At 45.5% G+C, this 16,993-nt stretch overlaps 1 protein-coding gene across 1 annotated transcript in view; it reads right to left on the bottom strand.

The window, feature by feature from the left end:
* Positions 1 to 5,018: 5,018 nt before the first annotated feature.
* The window catches only part of MRPL49 (mitochondrial ribosomal protein L49), an 81,389-nt gene continuing 69,414 nt past the window's right edge, over positions 5,019 to 16,993 (bottom strand). Inside the window, exon 4 of the mRNA XM_085627942.1 lies at positions 5,019 to 5,581. Coding sequence (XP_085484068.1) covers positions 5,435 to 5,581 — 147 coding nt within the window. The 3' untranslated portion in view covers positions 5,019 to 5,434. The remainder of the gene's footprint in view (positions 5,582 to 16,993) is intronic.

The following is a 16,993-nucleotide window of genomic DNA, read 5'->3' as shown; positions in this document are numbered from 1 at the left end:
GGAGAGAGAGAAAGAGATGGATGGAGAGAGAGAGAGAGATGGATGGAGAGAGAGAGAGAGAGATGGATGGAGAGAGAGAAAGAGAGATGGGTGGAGAGAGAGAAAGAGAGATGGATGGAGAGAGAGAAAGAGATATGGATGGAGAGAGAGAAAGAGATATGGATGGAGAGAGAAGGAGAGAGATAGAGAGAGATGGAGAGATGGAGAGATGGAGAGAGAGAGAGAGAGAGAGAGAGAGAGAGAGAGATAGAGAGAGAGAGAGAGAATGAGAACCACACTAGTTCCCATAATCATGCCTATACAATATGTGGTGGCCAGTTCTGAAACAAATGAATAATTTGGCTGCATCTCAACCATCTTGAATGCTATGGGCTAGTGAAGGTTGTAGTTCTTCTCGGACAGCAGGTACGTTTTCACCCATTTCCCAAAGTGCTTGGTTATAATGACCTAGTAGGCAGCTTGCATGCAATGACCTCGGGGAAAGACTGACTGAGAACATACGCTTGCCAAAGTGTCCACTCGTTTCGACTCCCTATCAGGGGGAGTGGCTGGAAAAGCATTAGTGCATACCTTGCTGTTGGACGCTTGTACCACCATACTCTCGGGTGTCGGATGCTAAATCAAGAAATTTGGGCCACCTAGAGCAGGTCTATGGCGAAAGGTCATTTGTCGGTTGACTGGGGGATCAGAGATTGGCTCTGCTCAACTGGCCAACAGTCTGTCAGACAGGGCCTCATTAATAGGTAAAAGAGGTTTGGACTGTGCCAGCCAGGCTGTAGGATCACAGTCAGCAGCCTTCTAATTACTGTGGCAAAAAGAAGTACTTTCCCCTATTGCTGACCAAGGAGGGAAAACCGACTCAGTGTCTGATGAGGTGTCCACTTCACTGGCCCCCTTGTAACTCAATGTACCAATCATCTGCATCATAATGAGAGACAAGTCCTTCTCCGTCCCCTCCACTGTCATCTTCATATGGTTGCCTCTGATCAGAGTCTGATCCAAATAGCTGGTGTAATGTGTGGGCGCTGCCGTGAAGTAGAAGTATCATATCTGACTCCAATGGTTTCAGTATAGGTTGTGATACGTTAAGGCCTGGACGTGGCCTCAGTTGAAACGGAGCCGAAAATGGTTTGGAGTCACCAGAAAAATAAAAACAATGGGCTGGTGCCGGTTTTTGTGCAGGGTCTGATGCTGCTAAAGAACCAGAGGTGGGTTCAAAGTGTTCAGGTGGTGCTGAGGGAGTATGCACCAGCAATAAACACAACTGGGAGGGTCCTGCCGATCTTTGGGACCCCTAGGCACAACAGAGGGAACCGGAAGCATTCCAAAGATGTGCAGTATAGCCTCACGAAAGGCTTTGGTTTAGTGAAAGGTCACAGATGGGCCTGGATCCTTGGGGTGCATCGGGACCAGAGATGGATTTGGCTCCTCAGTGGAACGGGAGCGAGATCAAAAGCAATTAAGACACCCTTGCGCCTTCCCGAACAGTGGCTAGAAGAGACAAAATAGCCCTTGCATTTCTTATGTTTCTGCTTAGACTTACCCGAAGACTTCAACCGCAAGGTAGATTGGTCTCGGGAACGACTTCGGAGTAGGAGCAGGACCTGGAGCGCCCTCATTTTGACTTGGAGCAGGAAATGCACAGAGCTATCACCACAATGAACCTGAGAACCAAAAGCACACCCGACATCCCTTTTACATTGAAAAATTTGAAAGAAAACCAATCCTTTTCATGAGTGAAAAAAGGAGCAGAGAGGAGCTCCGGAGCCACGTCTATAGGTGCAGAAAGAAAGGAACGGACATTAGCAAGCATGGGTGGCACGTTTATGTAGCTCTGTCCATCATTTTCAGAGTGGAATGGTGTCGAGGTGGACTTGCATGGTACCACCTACTGGTGCGCATGAGCACTGCTTTTGAGTTTTCCAGCTTCAGTCTGGCACCTGGGGAAATTCACATGACAAGGAGAGAAATTTGCAGTTAAAAGTATCCATCTAAAACATTATAAGGCATTTGATCTGTTCATGGCAAGATATCCCAAGAAACTTCAATGGACAAAGTGCATGGGGTTGGTGACCTGTATGGAGAACTTAGCTCTTCCAACAGTTTGTCAGAAATAAAGTTTAGGCAGGCTGCACACTCCAGAGTTTTTGTTGATTTGAGGACAGTGGTTTGAAGTCCTTCCAATACCACCAGGATGAGTTTGCAATCCCTAGGCAACGTTTTGTTTAAATAGTTATAATTAAATAAGACTATATAGATTTCCTTGGCCAAAACCTGTGAAAATCTAAAGTATATTATGGGTTATATTTGGGTAGTATGTCTGATGTCAACTCTAGATGGGCAGAAAAAAACTGTACAAATGTTAAAGGATGACCATTACAGGCAGAATGTTAATCAAACCAATTACACTAATTAATTCAGATTCCATGATATTGAAGTAGAAGATTCAACTCTATAAGGCTTTATTCAACGTCCATATAACATTCCTCCAGGATCTCGCAATGGTGTAAAGATAACAGACCATGGGAGAGATGTCCTAGATGATCATGTCATCGGACTGCTGATAAAGTACATATGTTTGACACTGTCCCAAGTAACTGGAGTATTTATTTTTCCAAGTTTGTTATGGCAGAGGCAGACTTGGGCGAGACAGAATGAATTCTTACTCTGATCATGCCTTGTTTGAGAGAGACTATTTTCACAACAGGCTTCACTATGCCATCATAGGAGGGAGACTGGTAACAGCAAACTCAATTATTAGCAGTCTGGACTGCTAGAAATGTAACAGAATGATGAATAGTTTTCCTAGGAAGCAGTAACTAAACTGGGATATACAGACACCCTAGTATATCCTTGTATGGATAGCATTTCCATTGGAAAAATGAAGTCAAGTATTGGTTTGTAGTATTGTGAATTCTTCCCTTTCTGCTTTTTTAATGTATAGGGTTTGTATTTCCGATTTTGCAGAAGGAACTCCGCTAAAGTGAAATCTTTGTTAGAAATAGTATGTGTTGCTATTAAAAAAAGTGACTATCATCAAAGTGATGACGTACACGTGTTCCCCTAGGATGGGTTGGGAGCTGTACTGCTTTAGGGATTAGAGCGCGATCAGAAAAGGGTTGGCCTTCTATACCACAGATACTCAGGCAGTTCACAATCTAAAATATCAACAACATCTATTCAAAATAATTTATAAAGTACTTAACCTCTTCGATGCGGCGCCGATTCCCGCTCAGCGCTGACCGTTTCTTGCGCGGGCGTGGTCATGATGGAACGGTTCCGTCATGAGCACAGCTCAACCGACGCTCATGACGGAACCGTTCCGCCATGAGCACCGAAAAGGTTAAGGAACCAAAGAAATACTAACTTAATCTCCATTATTTTAAAATAATAAATTTAATCATAAACATACACACATTAATTGAACAACTGATTTTCCATACGCATAAAAACGTTGAAAGCCTAACCAAGCAGTAGACCCAACATTCACCCTACAAAATTAAAAACTTGGAAGAGTGAGCCTTCAATGAGTGGGATATAGGATTCCAACTTATCCCCAGCACATAGAAATATATTTCTCTCACAACTCTTCTCTTTATAGTCTCTTTAAATGTATGTAGACTAGGACTTCATAGTTTTGGCCAAATCTCTCGCTACGCCACTGGTTTCAAGCTAGCGTAGCTGATGAGGTAGGATGCCCCAAAACCGGTCCCAGGATGCTTGTTTTCTGGTTCAGGGAGGACCTGGCTGGCAGTTCGGGCTGGACTGTTCCAATGGGAAAATGGGTCAAGGTTGATTTGCGTATGGCTGGGTCCAAACTGGAATGGCGTGGCATGCAAAACAACGGTGGATTAAACCCAGATCTGTGATTGGGGGTGAATGTTCAACATTCCGTTCATCATTTTTAAGCTTTGCATGACCATGTAACAAAATTGCGTGTTGATGTATCTCACTTCCTTGTGAAATTTTCTCATATCCCAGTATATACAATTAATGTAATATCCATCTTTTTGTCTCGTGAGGGTAACTTCTGCCTGTGTCCCCTCTTTGGTTTCTTTTCTCACCTGCCAGTTAGTCTCTTCTGGGTTCCAATTTTCCTCCTTCACAGTATTTTTTTTTCAATATACAACTTCACTATCCCCTGATTCTTGTGTAGGAACGGAATGGAGAGTAGCAGGGAGACGAAAGATTTTTAAACACCAATACAAGAATCAAGGGATTGCAATATAGCAGTTGCAATTGAAAAGGAAATCTGTGAAGAAGGGTCTGTGTTGTGTGTGCCCCTATATGCTGCCTTTGGATACATTAACATAGTTTTGGCCCTATGCAATGGAAAACCATTTTCCATTGCCTTTCTGCAAAAATGTTGATCGATGTCATTGTGCTTAACATGAGCGGTGGCACAAGAGTATAGTAAATCAGAGTGATAGTTTGAAATCCGATTAGTCACAGTGGTGTGTGAGGAGGTACATTCTGTTGGGTTCTGAATCTCATAGCGCAATATGCTAAAGGATCATGGCAGTGGCTCCATAATTTTACTACAAATTGAAAAACAAATTTATAAAGTTTGTCTTCTAAGGAAACATAGCGGCTCTTGAGAAGTATTTCCAAGTTGCACTGGTTTTTGCATGCTGTCCTGGGTGAACCTGCTGGTCATAAGCTTACTTAAGGTCACAAATTTAATTCCACACCTGCATAGCTGCCACATCTCTTATTGTCTCCTCTCCTGATTACTTCCATCAATTGCAATAGAGCTTCACTGACGCGGAGCAAGCAACAAAACAAGAGAGTCCTCCCAGGGACTTCCTCACATGCTGGCCTCAACGAGGGTCAGATGAGGTGTGGCAACCATTCTAATTGAAGGTGGGTCTGTGGCCTTCCAACTGCTTATTGTGATACTCTGAGGGATGTAGGTAAAGCCAAGCCTTGAGCACAGACATCCTACTAAGTGATGTAGCAGAAAGAATTAAGACAATCCAATGCAATAACTTATTTAGGTAGCAAGAAAAAAAGCAGAGTTCTTCTATTTAAATACACTTTTATTATTTTACATTGATGGACGTTTAGAATTTTAAGTCAATGTTAAAGAATTCAGTCACTAAGTTCATATCATCTTCAGCTTACAGAGCTCATTAGCACTCAACGAACAAAGTTTGTACTTTTCCACATGCACAGATTCTAGGTGTCCCTTTACCTGGTCCAAATCAATTGACACTAGCTTGAAGCCACTCTTGGATTTCAAGTATTTGTTCAAATTCAAACACAGAAGAGGGAGAAAAAAGCCCTGCGTTTTAAGAAAATCATATTTCAAGAAGCTAGAGGCCATAAACTAAATCAGTCAATTGGTCAGGAAATTGCCTCTAGGAAGGAATACGAGGGCATAAGAAGGTATCCATGACAGGCACAGACTGTAGTTGCTCTCAGCATGACCAGTTTAAAAGCCCTTGTCCATGAGCCAGCACTTCAGTTCCACATCAAAGTGACCCTTGATTCGAATGATCCTGGTGACCTCATGCACCTGGGTGAGCGGAGTTTTTCCAGATTTCTGCGTCAGGTATTCCTTCACATCTTTCTCTAGAGCCTAGGAGGATAGGAAATGGAGAGTCAAGAACGTGTAAACAGCGGCAGGGCAAAACAGGTACACAGGGAATGAATGGTCCCTTCAGTGACAAGTAGTAGATTCCAAAGTGCATGCGATGCAGTAGCACAAAATAAGCAAAATGAGTCATGAAGGATCATGCCTTCGTAATCTTTGTCTCCATAACTGAGGGGCAGGAAAAGGAGTTAGGATTACACACAGCAGCACCAGTGCCAATCAAGTAACGTGGGTCACAAAGGGTTCTCTTCATAGCATGACTCTTCATGACATGATGGAACTAGGGTTAGAAGCATAAATGAGTTAAGAATCAGCAAAGTGGCACATCAATAAACAAAATAAATTGTTGGAGAAGGTTTGACAACATGCTCATCAAGGATCTTTGAGGGCAGATATTTGGGCTAAGAATTTTTTTTAATACTTGGTTGTAATCCATATGGACAGCCCCACTTATACAACTTAACATTAACTGAATTTTTAAAGCCTATGGTGCCAGATTGTAGAAGGTATTAATCCATAAATTTACATAATGAGCCGAAGTAAATGGTCTGAAGATGGTCGCAAAACTTCCGTTTTAGGTTTGACTTGACAGCACAATCATCTTGAAGCCGGTTATCAATTGTTAAAAATATACATTGAGTGGGTTTTGTCTCCTTCCAGAAGTGTATTTCTCATTAACTTCATTCTACTGGCAGTTTGGTGCAATATTGTGTTTCCTCTGGATTGTTCAGGTTGAATGCATGAGGGACAATTTTACATCAAACAGGGGATTCTCTCATAAACTTGATGTACAGGGAAATTGTTTTTTGTTTCATGTTTTCACTACACCGCATTTTTTTAAGTTTTAGTCAGGGCTCAAAATTCAAGCCAGGCCTATTTGCCCCGTTCAGCCAATGGCTTTCATGCTTTACCCCTGCTTGTAAAGACTGTCAATCAAGCCCATTGCATTGTGCAGATCGTTACATTGGTCGATTTGTGTTCCCATTAGGTTTTGGTGATTTGCATCAAACAGTCATTTTGTTAAGACTGTGGATGCAACATGGCAGTCAGCATGGGTTCCTTGACATATTCAGATTTGTTGACCCTATAACATTTTAATTTCCAATTTAGGGCTTTTTTGTTTATTTCTGTACAGGATTCTCCAAAGAGTAGCTCATGAGCTAGTGGTAGGTCTCAGCAATTTGCAAGAAGCTCCTCAAACGTAGACAACCTAGTAAATGAAAAGCTTTTTTTTGGTTTAATTAAGGATGTTTAAAAAATTAAACTGAATGAATTTAAAAGCAAAATGTGTTTATTTTCAGAACTGATAAGCTGATGTTTGGCGGAAAAAAATATTTTCACTGTAATTGTATTTATATAGTGCTTACTACCCCCCAAGAAGCATTGAAGTGCTTTTTGGCAAGCAACATGCTATTCTGGAACCCAAAGGATTAGTATAGGGAAATGTAAGTCGTTAATTTGAGCTGTAGGCATACAAGTCTGTTAGTTTGATTAAATAGGATAAAGGAGGGATAGAGGAGGGAAGAATCTAGATTGTGTTATTTGAGAGATTATATTAGTTAGATGAGGTTTGGGGTGAGTCAAAGGAGGGGTAGAGGAGGGAAGAGTCTAGAAAGGGTTATTTGGGAGATCATAGTGTAATGAGGTTTGGGACAAGTCAAAGGATGGATAGAGGAGTGAAGAGTCTATGATGTGTTATTTTGAAGATCATAGTAGTAAAATGAGGTTTGGGTTGGGTCAAGGAGGTGACACCAAATTTGCACAAGAGTTTTTACATTTTTTTTTATTATTAAAGCTTTATTGCAGAGGATACAGCGAGATGCTACAAAAATAAGCATTTGATAATAGTCTTAGATACAGATGTCGTGTGTAAGGTACATCTCTGTTAAAGGAACTATAGAAGAAACCACCTCCCCCACCTTGCATACCATGACAAGTCCAAATGTCCATGCTCTGAACAGCATTGCCCATGTTTACAAGAAAAAACATATACAGTGCACATAACAAACAGCAGTTAGAGACTGAAATATCTTCAAGGATCCCCGAACTTAGTGGGGTTAGGCAGGGACCGGGGAGCCCACCTGTGCAGGGGTCTGTCGCTGCCTATATGGGTTAAGTGCCGCTGACGTCTATATCTCACTGCCCTGTGGTGGTAAAAATATTAGTGACTCTGCCCTCATCCCGCAGGTCTTGGGCTTCGGCCCCATCTTGCGTCCCCTGGGTGGCAGTGGAATAGTCTGCCATCGAAAGGAGATAGAATGTAAGGGGGCCCCATATATCTCGTGGTCTGGAGGTAAGTGGAAGCAGTTCCGCATAGTTAAGTCAGTGTTCCTGCCATGTTGTAAGATTATGTATACATTCTTTAAATTTGGGGGCCCTGCCCCTACCCCACCTGTGGGTAACTATCTATCCAGCCAGTCATGCCAATTGAAACAAAACAATAATCCAGGCGGGACCAGGAGGAGTGAACTGCCGAGTAGTGTGTACCTTCTTTGACTGTTCAGTGCATGTGTCGCCACGCATCAAGGAGACCGTTCTCTGCCACAATGTTTGCGAGCTGTCTTTGCATGACTGAGTAGTGTAGTGCGATGGGGTTGGATCTGTCCATTACTGGGAGTATGGCTGTATTAAAGTCTCCATCGCAAAGGAGATAGGTGAATCCTATGGAAAGTATTTTGCCCCAAAGGGAGGTGAGAAATGTAGAGACGTCCACATTAGGCCCGTAGCAGTTAACAATGGTGACATCGCGAGAGGCTAGGCGCCCCCACATCAGGCAGTATCGGCCCGGAGGGTCCGTGGAAGTACCATTTAATGTAAAAGGGGTGGTGCGTTTAATAAGGATCGCAACCCCCCCCTGTGAGTAGGTGGAATAGGATGAAAAACAGCAAAGCTGTAGATGGGTCGAGATGGGTCTCCTGAAGAAGAGCTATTTGGACATGATGCCGCTCCAGGTATCCCAAAACGTGACGCCTTTTACACAAGTTATTTAAGCCTCGGATATTCCAAGTCATACAATATATGTTAGACTGCAAATTGGTGGTGTCGGATATGGAATCTAACGCCGGGTCCTAAGTGTGGGCATGGTCCGGTGCGCTGTGAAGTACGGACAAGTACACTTATGGCATGAAGAATTGCAAGGTAAACTACCCTTCCTCCCACCCACTCCGACCTCTCCAACTCGTCGGGAATTGGTTTCCACCCAATCACAACAATAAACAAACAAAATAAAATCGAAGTTTTACAGTCGTAAAGTGGTACTCCCGTGTGGGTGCAGCTAGGGGCCCTGGACGTGCCTGCGCCCTCCCATGATCTCACCCGTCTGCAACCCCGGGCAGGCTCGGGTAATCGGGGGGAGGGCAGGGGGCCGGGCGATATAGTTCAGTTAGTCATTATCCATTTATCTGAAAAGGATATATTGGTGGCTGGAACCAGTGAAGAGTACAGCTTCCGTAATCTGGGGCTGTGCGCGGCGCTTCACCATCAGGGGGATTGGACCAGTCTTTTGTCAATGATGGGGACGTGTATCTGGAGCGGCGTCTGTTGGAGGTCGCGGTGGGAGAGGACTCACGGCAGGTTTTGAGGTAATCATCGGCCTGCTGCGGGTTCAGGAACACATGCTGTTTCCCCAAATGCGTGATGCGGAATCGTGCTGGGTAAAGTATGGCGTATGGTATGTTCAGGGTAGGCAATTTCTTCTGGACGTTGGTGAATTTGCGTCTTGCATCCTGCAAGTTTTGTGTAAAATCCGGGTAGAACGACAGGGTTGTATTTTCATATTACACTTTCTTTTTCTCCCTTGTGCGGCGTAGCACTGTGTCCCTGTCTCGGTAGTTGAGGAATCAAACTATTACTGGTCGTGGAGGTGCCCCAGGAGGGGGGCGAATACCTCGGGACCTGTGTGCTCTTTCCACCACGAGGTGCCTAGAGAAGGCTCCAGTCCCGAATAGGTCAGTAAGTAATGTCTCAATAAAGTCCTCCATACGCCCCGTGTTGGCGGACTCAGCCAGGCCCATAATACGAACATTGTTCCCCCTCGAGCGCGCCTCTAAGTCTTTGTTCTTCTCCGCTATGACTTTGAGCAATCTGTGCATTTGTGATATTTGTTTCTGCCCACTTGTGGTCCCATCTTCTAATTCGGAGATTCTACTTTCCGCCTCCTCAAGGCGGTGGTCATGCTGCTCTAGCTTGTGCACCAGAGTCCATACGCATATTCATGGCATCGATTTTCGCGTCGAGGGACACGAGGCTGCTTTTCATAGTCATCAGCAGTGCCTTCAGGTCGTCCTCTTGGCACTCTGTTGGTTCATCTGTAGGGTGTTCCTCTGTTTGTGACCGAGGAGTTTTGCGAGACTCAAAGGGGATTTTTGTTGGTTTCCCTTCAGTTCTACCTATCATGTAGGTTGGGGCGAGGGGGTGATGTCTCTGGCTGGAGTCTCCGAAGGTAAGTAGTCCAGCGGGTGTGGATCCCCCAATGCCTCGTCGTGGTGGTTGCCGGCAGGAGAGTAGTTTCAATGCCATGTGTAGCGACGCGGATGGGTGGTAGTAATGGGGGCTGAGGAGACCCCACATCCAGGAAAGTACTGGTGTGCAGGAGCTTCTAAGCCTTTTTCCCTGGGAAGCAGCTGGTGAAGTGGACCTCCCGCATTTAAGGGCCGGCACGTGTGGTGGCTCCTTGGGCCTCTGATCCGATGTCTGAGCCGTTATGGGTGTTCGCAGCTCAGTGGGTCTGCGCAATTCGGTGAGCCAGGTCATCCCTCTGTGGAATCCCCTCTGTGGGGGGGCCGTGGTGTTGCACACTGGATTTGGACTATCTGTCCTGATGGGGAGAGGTAGCTGCTAGTGCAGGGAAGGGGGGGGGGGGGGGTGGAGCGCAATGTCGGGCCAGATCAGTCAGTTAGTTCGGGCGCTTCCACCCGTAATCCCCTTCCGGCTCCTCACCTCTGTGCAGGGAGGGGTCCCACACTCCGTGGATCCGGCCGCTGTGCAAGGGTCTCTTACCACTATGGCACAGCAACCGTGGGTTCTGGGTCACCAACAGGCGTAGGCCCTCCAGCCGAGTGGTTAGGCCACATCGTGGAAGGGGGCAGATGAAGCGCTGTCGGGCCGTTCAGAGTCGGCCAGACCATCACCAATCAGGGTTCATGCAGTCACTCTTGGCTCAGCGGGGTACTTTGTGCGCGGTGCATCCGGCCCAGACACTGTACACGCACCGAGGAGGCTGAAGATAGTGGCGTCTTGGCCTGTTCGCCGTTATGGAGTCGCGAGCTACAGTGAGGTAGAACGCCGGGTCAGTGCTCCAGACGTTGTGGCAGGCAGCATCGGTCGGAACTTCACCCCGCAGCCCACAGCTCCCCGGTGGCGCAGAGGATCAGGAGGAGGCAGCGGCGGAACCCCAGGCAGGTAGGTTTACAATTCCGACGATTTAGGCAAGGGTTGGTTGACTCAGGATGGTATTATTGGATGTTGATGCGCCCGGCCGGCAAGAGCCTCACTGGTGTGCGGCCATCTTGGTCACGCGCCACCAAGCCATATTTGCAGAAGAGTTAATCACTATACTACAAACTAATGATTTGAATCTAAAATGTACTTGCAAGATAAGCAAAGATCACAGTGAATTCTTAGATATCTGTTCATACTGATGGGAACCCATTGAGAACATACTTTAATGTTGGGTGTTAGTGGTATAGGAAGTGGTGGCCCCTAGCTGCTTCTGTGTGTAGTGTGTTGGATATCTAAAAAGTATGGTGCAAAAAAAGTAGGGGAAACACCGTATAACCCCTGAGTATGTGAAGGAAAAAATCCTGCACAATATAACTGGAGTCCTATGCACACGCCAAATGTTTCAATGAAAGTTGCTCATGTGATTGGAGCACAAAAGTCAATAAAGTCCAATTAAATCTGTTCCTCGTCTTTAATTCCATCAAACACCAAGAGCAACCAGCCAACACGTGTTTCGTCACAATGGGAATTATCCCGCGACTTCTTCAGGGCTATACTTCGTGTATGCAGTCTCTCACTGATCACTACGCCAGTTATAATTACAACCCAGCTGATCAAATGTAAAAGTCTTAGCCAATCTGCAATCAAAATCATGTGGTATGTTCCAATACAATACACCTAAGTTAGGGTGATCCAACGTGGGACTGTGCCAAAGTGTAAGGGAAGCGTGTATCAAGCCTCTCCATTAATCTCTTGACCTGCAGCGAGTACGCTTAGGTCTGCAACGACATTGGGCGTGTTTGCTACCCTGAACAGAGAACACGCCCGATGCCGTTGCAGACCTTAGCGTACTCGCTGCAGGTCAAGGGATTAATGGATGATGGATGGATAATTATATATTAATTGAATCAAGCATGATCGTGCAGTAGCTTGGTGCTCTTTATGATTTTACAACTGTATTTCAAGAAGAAATAGAGCACACTGAACTCACTTTGAGAAAGGCTTCTGTGAAGCCGAAATGCATCGGTACTGAGCATGATTAAAGGGTGGAATTACCTCAATTGGTTAGCAGCTGCTAGTTTGCCGTGGATGGCATGGGATGACAGTTGTGTACTTATATTTACACATAATATATACATATATATGTGTGTATATTTATTTTTATATATACACACACACACACACACACACATATTTGAGGCTGATATTTTAATAGTAATATATGCAGCTTTGGAAAGTATTACTACTGATGTTCATCCTAAGTGCCAGTCGGCATAGTGTACATGACTTCTTTGTCACAGAAAGGCATTATATTTTAAAATAATAACACCTTTTTACATTATTTCTGGTGAGATTGCCTTACGCACTAACATAACATAACAGGTGTATTTGTAAAGCGCATGATTACCCGTAGGAGTCCTGGCGTTGAATAACTAAGGTGGTCACTTCTCCATCGGAAGGCCCGCCTTGTACATGCACACCTCATTCGCCACATAGTTGACATCTGCTTCCTCCAGGAAATCCACGTACTCCCTGCCACCACCTCCAAGCTCCAGTCTCGGCACTGGGACGAGGTCCACTCCTCCTTCTATTCTAGTTACTCTTGCGGGGTATCTATCCTTTTACGTAGAGGGCTCCCCTGGAGCACCACTGAGGTAGTTACCGATCCTGAAGGGCTCTGTCATATTCTGCTTGGTAACCTCCTAGCTCAGCCCCAGATTCTCACAGCGATTTACGGCCCTATCTCCGATGACCCGGACTTACTTGCACAGGTATGGCGGCACATATCCTCCCTAGGCCTCGCTGCACTGCTATGTATGTAAGTATGTATGTAGGGAATTTGTAAAGCGCAGGAATCACCCCCGCAGGGGTATCTCCGCGCTAGCATAGAAAACAGAGCAGACAGGCACATATTTCCATAACTCAAGCCTTGAATAATTCAGTCTTCAGAAGTTTTCTGAAGTGCATGAAGCTAGAACATTTACTAAGCTCCTCTGGCAGGGAATTCCAATATTTTGGGGCCAGGAAGGCAACTGATTTGCCTCCAGTTCGAATTTTCTTAAAACAAGGAACCGCCAGCAGCTCTTTGCCTTCCGATCTAAGACACCGGTTCGGGCAATACAATTTAAACGTATCCGCCAAATAACTCGGGCATTTGCAAAAAACGGCTCTGTGAGCAAAGCAGCAGAGCTTAAACTTTATTCTCTGGTGAATAGGTAGCCAATGAAGAGACTTCAATAATGGCCCTGGGGTGGTACGAGGTGGTTTATTAAGGACTAAGCGTGCAGCCACATTTTGAACGATCTGTAATCTACTAAGAAGGGCCTCATTCGCAGAGGCCAGTAGGACATTACAATAGTCGAGGCGATCTATAATTAGAGCCTGAACTAGGGTTCTACGTACTGCGAGGGGCAGCCAAATGAACACTCTGCGCTAAAGGCTCAGGGTATGGCAACAGCTCCCGGCAGTAGTCATTATTTGGTCTTTCATAAATAGGCGTGCATCCAGCCGGACCCCTAGATTTTTTGCCACCAAGGTAGGAGAGGGGCGGAGGATAGCACTGTCGGCCACCATGCAGGAGACCAGGAGGTAAGCGCACGACCAAACAACAAGATTTCGGGTTTAGCCGCATTTAACTGCAAAAAATGTTCAGTCATCCAATCAGCTATGGCAGACATGCCCTTAGCAAAACGCTGATCGAATGACTCCATATCCTTATCAAAGGATAGGAGTAATTGAGTATCGTCTGTGTAAGAGAATGGCATGAAGCTGTACTTTCGGATGACTTTAGCAAGGGGGGCCACATAGATATTAAATAAGGTCGGGCTCAAGCAAGAGCCCTGGGGCACCCCTTAACTAAGCTTCATAGTTTGTGATCGGTAAGGGCCCAGATTGACAGTTTGCGTGCGCTGGTCCAAAGAACTAACAAGCCATTTAAGTAACCGGTCCTGCAGGCCGGCCTCTCTCAGTCGAAATATCAATTTCTGATGAGAGACCGTGTCAAAGGCTGCGGTTAGGTCCAACAGGACCAACATCACTCCTTTATTATTATCTAAGGCCATTTTAATATAGTCCGTAACCCCAATGAGGGTTGTCTCAGTGCAATAGTTGGATCTAAACCCGGACTGTGAAGAATCAAGGATGCCGTTAGTCTCAAAGTAATCCATTAACTGCGTGTTAACATGGCTCTCCGCCATCTTGCCCATTAATGGAAGAAGTGAAATGGGACGATAGTGGGAGAGCACTTCGGCAGATACCTGATCTTCCTTCTTTATGGGTAGTACTTGAGCGGCCTTCCAATCTAAAGGCTCACTGCCTTCATCTAGTGACGAGTTTAAGATCCCAGCAATGGGGGCAGCCAAAGAAGGGGCTAGAAGGGCAAACTTATAGGAAGGCATAGTATCCAAAAGAGATCCAGATTTAGCCTTTTTAGCATGGCTTCCACTTGTGAAACATCAATATGTTTAAACTGTTTCAGACCATCTCCTAAGCTCAACCTTGGTGCTAATTCAGATTTAATAGGTAGCACCTGGTTCATATTTTGGGGAAATTGTTGATAAATCAAATTGATTTTGTCGTCAAAATATGTGGCTAGATTATCACATAAACCCTGAGAGGGGGTGATCAGCTGTACACATGTTGTAGGATGGGTAAGGGCTTTAAGAATTTTATATAGATCTTTTGATGAGTTGCCTGCCTGGTCAAGCTTGGTTATATAGTGGTCTTTACGTGCCTTTTTTAGATTCTTATGATAGTTAGTAAGGACCAGTTTGAATTTTAATTTATCTGTCTCCAGCTGGAATTTACGCCAAGATTTTTTTAAGTATTTGCACCTGGATTTTCACTGCGTAGATCATCAGTGTACCATTCTTCACTTTTTTCTTCCTGGAGTTGCTGAGCTGGTGAGTCATAGGCGCCAACCTATCTATCACCTCACTCAAGGTTGTATTAAAAATCTTAGGTTTTGTGGAGCTATCCATAAGATTATTAAAAGCAGGGGGAACGTAGATTTTTTCGAAAGATTCAGGTGTAACTCTGTTACAACGTCTTTGGGGACCTCTTGCAGAACGTCCCGTCAGTATGGGTCTGTAATTGCTCTGGATTTTAAATGGAATCATAAAATGATTAGACCATATTAGTGGGCAGGCAGGATCAGCAACAATACGAGAAGATGTGGAAAGTATAATATCCAGTGTATGACTGGCTGAGTGTGTAGACCCAGAATTAATTTTATTTAAGCCTAAAGTGGCCATATCAGCTAGAAAGCTTGACGCCTCTAAGTTCTCCTTATCATCACTGTGGACATTAAAATCTCCAAGAAAACAGGAATTGCATTGATTTCATTATGTAAGGGCTAATTTTTTCCATTATTTTTAAATTAAAATCTTTTAATGGCCCTGGGGGGCGATAAACAAGAGCGCCCTTTAAGGTTTCTTGGGGGCGCGACCTCGATTTTAAATATACACATTTCCATTGTATTATCTTGGAATGAGTCAATCATTGTAACTTTCGTCGCCTCTCTATATATAATCGCAACCCCTCCACCCACTTTTTCTACTCTATCCAACCTAAGGATGCGGTAGTGTTGAGGGAGGGCAAGGGCAATATCAGGCATGGAGTTGGATTTAAGCCATGTTTCGGTAACAAAGCCAAGATCTGGGGAATCCGAACTCAGCAGATCCCAGAGTTCGGTTGCGTGTTTAGGTAGCGGCCACACATTTGCCAGAAACCCCTTCCAGGAGCAAGCCTGTTTTAAGGGATAGGGCCTGACAAAACTATTGGCAGTCATACCCGTCTCTGTCAAATTTTTCCTACTGGCACTGGCGTAACAAATCTCAAGGGGGCCTCCCTGCAAGGCACCTGAGGGGGGGGGAGGGCCCTCCAGGCTCAATCAGGAGCTCTGCAGCCAAAGTGCTGTGCTGAGGGGGCTCCCTGGAGCTTGGGGGCCCCCGCACCGTAGGGGCTGCGGGGTCCTGTGTTACGCCTCTGCCTACTGGCAATGTTGCCTTCTATATCTGGTAGAGTAACAATACAAGAGAAAAGACAGTGTGGGCAAGCGAAAGGACCCTCCAAATTTGCAGCTTTATGAGCAAGGGGACAAGATGCTAAACCTTGTCTCACCTGGAAAAGTAGCGTGGATGTAAAAGGTGAGCCTAGGAGCAATATCGACTGACACACCGGCAGAGTTTCTGGCACCTGGCACCATTCTGATGCGGACGGGCGCAGACGGGTTTGCCTTAGGCGCGGCGCGTCCGCTGCGCGGCCGTGCAAGCATGGAGTTTAGATACCCTGCCGCAAGTGCCGAGTTAGAGGGAGGAGCCGCGACCCTCCACACAATCGGCACAAAAAGCCGCGGTGGACCAGGGACCGGGATATAGTAAAGTGCAGGTGCGAGGTCAGGCTTTCAAAGCATTTGCTACAAACAACATAATTAAAAGTGAAAATCAGCAACACATCTTCAAAATCACCACCGAGGATTGTTCAAGGAGCATTTCACTATGCCTGCCGGGGCGCTATAATCTATTGCTGCGCGGCCGTGCAAGCAAGGAGTTTAAATACCCTGCCGGAAGTGCTGAGTCAGAGGGAGGAGCCGCGTCCCTCCACACAATCGGCACCAAAAGCCGCAGTGGACCAGGGACCGGATATAGTAAAGTGCAGGTGCGAGGTAAGGCTTTCAAAGCATTTGCTACAAACAACACAATTAAAAGTGAAAATCAGCAACACATTTTTAAAAATCACCACCGAGGATTATTCAAGGAGCCTTTCACTATGCCTGCCAGCGCGCTATAATCTATTGCTATTTGTGGGGGTGATTTTAATATTACACCCTCAGCCACCCTGGATCGCTCTGGCCCCGCGCTTCACACCCACGCTCCACCTCCCGCTTGCGCTCCATTCTGGCCGATAATTCCCTGTTGGATGCATGGCGCCACACCCATCTGGATGTGTGTGAGGGCA

Source organism: Triturus cristatus, chromosome 9 (assembly GCF_964204655.1).
Source record: "Triturus cristatus chromosome 9, aTriCri1.1, whole genome shotgun sequence".
NCBI classification, from domain to species: domain Eukaryota; kingdom Metazoa; phylum Chordata; class Amphibia; order Caudata; family Salamandridae; genus Triturus; species Triturus cristatus.
The sequence above is the reverse complement of the archived record's forward strand: the minus strand, read 5'-3'. Positions and strand labels throughout refer to the sequence as shown.